Below are 5,389 nucleotides of genomic sequence, written 5' to 3' on the forward strand. Positions count from 1 at the left end.
CCCCCCCGAAAGGGTCTCAAAGCCCCGAACGACTGCGTGTTCCGTCGTCAGTCGAGACACGGTCTCGTTTAGTGCCACGATCATCCGACGGGCCTTTCGCCCTCTACGACAATCTGTCAGCCTTTAGTTAATTGTTTTATGTGCAAAAAAAGTATAACGAATCAAATCGCGTGATTGGAGCTTCCACTTCTTTCCACCTTTTTTTGCAAGAAGATGTAAAGTGAAGTCATTCTGAATAGGCTCGAACACAGATTTGCTTTTGGGCCCAGTCAGGACGCGTTACAAATCTATAGAAACCTGTTCTTTTGTTCACTTCCCGTAGCATATATAGGGTGTCTACTCAATTATATTTTAGATACATTGTATTTAGTGACAAGTTATTCGATTCATGTGAAAGTTAATTGTAAGAATGGAATTTTCAAATCTGAAACCCCTTTGTAACTGAGGTAGTGTGAACGAGACAGTGGAGTGGACTCTGCATAAAACTTTTGACTTCTCAAGAAAGAGCTGAATAGCGATTTGGATAATCAAATCGATATTCTGGGGTAAAGTTTTTCTAATAGAGAGCGGATGCCTTTGTCATTCCATCAGCATCGTGAAAATTGCTTAAAAAATTCGTGTACACTGAAATTGAAGTGGACTCACGGCACAAGTTTGTTGGGCATAAATAGCCCGCGGTCACTGTGCAAAAGTTAATAAGCAAGGCTATTTTGGTCACTGCTGCTGTTTGTGGGTTTTGCGCATTTCGTCTTGATTTACCGAAATTTAATTATCAATTGCAGTAAAAGAATTTGCAAAAAAAAATTGACAAAAAATGCACGTTTGGTAATGACCTATTACGGGGAGGAGTATGAATTCAAACAAAATTCCAAAGAGTGTAGGTTCTTCTTATTAGCAATTGTTTTCACTGCGTATAACTACTTTTGGACAGAAGCTTCAACGCTAAATATTGATGTGTGCATCTTTTCTTCCTCTTTATTTAAAAAAGCAATATCTCATGTAAAATAGCCCAGTGCGTAAAAAAAAATTCGGCAGGAACTGATCAGCCTAGTAGGAACTCTACCGAAAAGGAGGTACAATTGAGCGCTCCGATGTCAGAACGAGACATAACTCGGTAAAGTTGAGGGGAAGTTGGCCCCTGGCACTTAAAATCAAAATTTGAAATTTGAATTTTTGAAGAATGCATTCTTTATAGGAAATTAGATAGCCCATTTTTTTCCCTCTAGCGAAAAAGATGTATCTATTATAGATTTAGAGATACCCATGATAATGGTGTTTTTTTCTAAATTTGATTTGTAATTAATTTTTGGTCTCTTGCTCGTCGTCACATCTACAATTTTTGGAATTTCTTGACGAATATTGGAGACAATACTCCAAAGTATCCGTAGAATGATGATATGAGTGAAAAGTGCATATGATTATTTATAACAAAATCAAAAATTGTTTTGTAGGCCACTGCGAATTCAAACATTAAATTTTTTAATTTTTTGTAGACAATTAAAAAAGTTTATATCATAAATAATTTCTAAGTGGCTGTCGACAGCATCAGTACAACAGAGGCCTACATTATTGGAATGACAGACAGTCGAACACCGATCCAAACCTCAAAAAAGTGCACTGAAACCGATTTACCACACGGCGAAGTATCACATGCCCTTGATATCAAACTTTAGTAGATAAAAGAAGAGGTTTGAAGGTACTACAGCAATTTGAAAAATGTAAATATCGCTGGTATATAGCTACTTTTTTATATTTCACTAATTTCACAACTTTTTCTATTTCTGACGGCCCGAATTCGAGATATCGTGTCAGCCAGTTTTAAAACTAATTCGAACCAGACACTCAACGCTGCATTAAAAAATTATAAAACTTCTGTAGGAAATTGGATGCTTTATAAAAGCATACGGAAGGAAGATCCGTCTTACACTGAAAAAGAAGCTTTTAAAAATAAATTGGATAATCATTTCAACAAAGCACACGCAACTTCCTTAGAAATTATAAATGATGGCAATCGTTCGTAAATTGCGAGTAATGAATGATGCGACTGAGATGGAAGTTAAATTAAGGCTGAGTATATTAAATTGCTCACAAAAAAAATGAAAAATAAGACCAACTTTTGGTTTGAACGAGCTGAAACTTTAGAGGAATTATTTTTTCTTGCAGTGGAACTGACCTGGGGCATAAGAAGAAAAAAAATTTCACCAAGAATACATGAGGTCTACGCAATTCATGCATTAGTAATCGTACGCAGCATCACAGAGCCATAAGATGTTGCAAGGACCCTTAAAAAGCTCTTCAATAATTTTGCGTGCTTTCTTTTCTCTTATTTTCTTTGAAAGGTTGAGTTGACTTAATATGGTTTAGGCTATGTAAAGAAATCAAACCCTAAAAATTGGTTTTTTAGGCTGATAGCCAAAAATAAAACTTTTACATTTTAATGACATTAACCGATGTTGCGTAAGTTATATGTGTTGCATCCCTTATATTATATATGTAGGTATTACTTAAGAAATTAAAGTAGTAAAAGCATTGACATACTTTTCGTCGTTAATACAGCAGTCTATAATTGTCCTTTTACTAGTGTTGACTATAATAAATGGCAACTGAATAGCAGAATTGGGCTTGGGTAGTCCATAAAGATGTTGGTGAATTCGATTTCGTTCAACCAGATTCTTAAAGGAAATGTGTTGAAGGATAAGCTGATGAAGTTGCTGTGTTTTGGCTTTGATTCGTTCTATTTTCTTTTTTTTATCTTTCTCTAAAGACATGCACTCTTGTAGTGAATTCGTAGGCAACCCTAACCACCTAATTTCTTTTTTTTCTTTAGAAATAATATTCATAGCCATTAAAACGTTTAAAGCGTCATAAACTCGCCGTCTTATATTCTTTTGATCATATTGCTGCGAATACAAATTATTAAGTGAATCAATATTTTTTTATAATCGGTTTAAAGCATATGCAATAATAGAAAACAGCAAACCTGATCCGTTAACGAATTTACGTGGGCAGGGTTAGTAAATTCACCGACCAATTCATCCGCCACTTCATTATATGACGTGGTTCCTTTTTTCTTCACCTTTTCGCAGACTTTCATGGAAAAGTGTCGTAAGCCTTTTCCGACTTTCTCTGTTTTCCGCCTTTTACTAAAATTGCATATTAAATAAATTTAATAGGGATGAAGACGTGCTAAATAAAATATGAATAAAAATGCTCTTACTCTGGTACAAAATCTCCACTGTCCGTGTCATGTCGTTTTCGCGCTCCGCTGTGATCCAAAATTGGACTAATAAATGTCTTTGCCGACAGATCCTTCACTATATGTTGGTTGCTAATTTGTTGTTGTTGCTGTGATGCTATTGCTTGTTTTATGTCGCTCTGTTAAAATATTATACATTACTGGTCATATTTATGAGCCCACGTATAAAAGTCGTATTTAAAATATTATTTTCTTAGAGTGGATAACTTCCTTAAGGGCATGTGATACTTCGTCGTGTGGTCAATCGGGTACAGTTCCCCCGGCTTTTTTGATAGAAAAATCAAAATTTTTAAAAACTGAATTCGGAGATGCTATAAAACATCATAACCGACGTTCCCGGACTCTTTTTTGAGGGATGATAAAAAAAATCGATTGTGCTAAATAAAAATTGTATGCATTATCTTGAGGTTACGTCGTTTTTCATCTCTGCCTTTCCGATAATTTGAAAATTATTGATGAAATACACTTTTTTAATTGCCTGCAAACAAGGTTAGTTCCGGAAGTTTAGTTACTATGTTTATTTGTAAGCCCAAAGTTTTCGGCTAAAAATATTGTATAGTTTGGAAGTAACGATCGGGAGAATTGTAACACACATAACCTCGAAATATACACACGTTGTTAGCAAAATCAAATTTAAAAAAAAAAATAAACACAAAAAAAGTATGCGGGGACTCCGTTAGTATGTTCGCTATCATTTTCCAGATTTTGACGACAAAATATTTCTTATCCTACGAAAAAAGCCGGGGGAATCTGACACTGAAAAAATCGATGCTAATTCCTAAGCGCTCTGCAAATGAATCACATTTTGCTAAATTAAAACTTTTTTGAATAAATCCACAATAAAAGTTTATGGGGACGTCCGTTAGCATGTGCGCTACCAATTCCCAAATTTTAAAGACAAAACATTTTTTATTCTAGAAAAAAAGACGAGGGAACGTAAAACTTGTAAAATCGACAATTTTCTAAGTATCACATGCCCTTAAAATTAAACTAAAAATGTTTTTTAAAACTCTTCGAAAAGCTTAGGAAAGTGACAATGCAATCAGCTTTATTTAAATGATTTTCCCTCGGGTGATAAACACCATTCTAATTTCCATTTTTGACAATACCGCATTCTTCAACTTTAGCTTCCTGTCAGGTTAATCTATTTCCCAAATACCAGAGTCGTCATAAGGACAACCGCAGGATTTGCCGGGAGCGGGTGCTAATCTGAAAAATTGCACCCGCTTCCAGCGAAATCGCGGTAAAGTTTCAGCCACAACCACGTCTCACAACCGTGAAATAGATGGTTACAGTCTGTAAAGGAATCAATACGACGATCCAGCAAAAGCCTCGTGCACCCTAAGAACACGGAGTGACCCAAGGACAACCGCCTCCTGCATTCTTCCCGCAAGTGTTCTAGCATATTGTTGACACGCAGGGATGCTTTTTAGGCTATTAGCAAGTGAAAGCTTGGCACCTCCAAGAGCGCCGTTGATAAGGATGATCAGTTTAACAGAATATTCCGGGTACAATCGTTGCAACTCCCTTATAAGGTCTGGATACCTCTCTTTCTTTTCATTGTGTTCATTCACATTTCTGTGGAAGATACCATGCATCCTCTTATCGAGGAGCTGTTCACGAAAGTTTTTCTCTTGTGCTTTCTTAATCCGGGCTTTCAGGAGGGAGTATTCGAGATAGATTAGATTTGATGCATTTTGCTCACCCCTAATACTGAAGTCAAGTCCGAGTGTTTCAGCAGCCTCCTCCGCGGCTTTGTACAGAAATGCTCCTTTGCCCACTTCCTCGTGATTCCTGACCATTTTAAGAAGAAGGTCTCTTCCATTTGCAACTCTATGTGCTGTACCCAGAATAATCCTGTTGTGAAGACATTCAAGACTCAATATTCCGCGACCCCCTTGACGGCGTGAGATGTACAGTCGCGGAACGGAAGACTTAAGATGCTTGCTTTTGTTCCATGTGCATAACCTTTCTTGTCCCGATATCAAGAGATCTGAGCTCGTTCTTCGTCCATGGAACTACTCCAAATGGATAGAGTACTGCCGGGACAACAAGAAAGTTCGTTGCAGATACTTTGTTCCTCACCGACAGTTCGGAAGACCAAATATATCGGATGAGACGTTTGTATCTGTT

General features: G+C 36.8%; 1 protein-coding gene across 1 annotated transcript in view; it reads right to left on the reverse strand.

The window, feature by feature from the left end:
- The window catches only part of LOC117179428 (transcription factor Dp-1), a 175,240-nt gene that overhangs the window by 44,258 nt on the left and 125,593 nt on the right, over positions 1–5,389 (reverse strand). Inside the window, exons 5-7 of the mRNA XM_033371200.1 lie at positions 3,218–3,375; positions 2,981–3,143; positions 2,539–2,900 (exon numbers count right to left, since the gene is read on the reverse strand). Coding sequence (XP_033227091.1) covers positions 2,539–2,900; positions 2,981–3,143; positions 3,218–3,375 — 683 coding nt within the window. The remainder of the gene's footprint in view (positions 1–2,538; positions 2,901–2,980; positions 3,144–3,217; positions 3,376–5,389) is intronic.

This window comes from Belonocnema kinseyi, chromosome 9 (genome assembly GCF_010883055.1).
Source record: "Belonocnema kinseyi isolate 2016_QV_RU_SX_M_011 chromosome 9, B_treatae_v1, whole genome shotgun sequence".
Lineage (NCBI taxonomy): Eukaryota > Metazoa > Arthropoda > Insecta > Hymenoptera > Cynipidae > Belonocnema > Belonocnema kinseyi.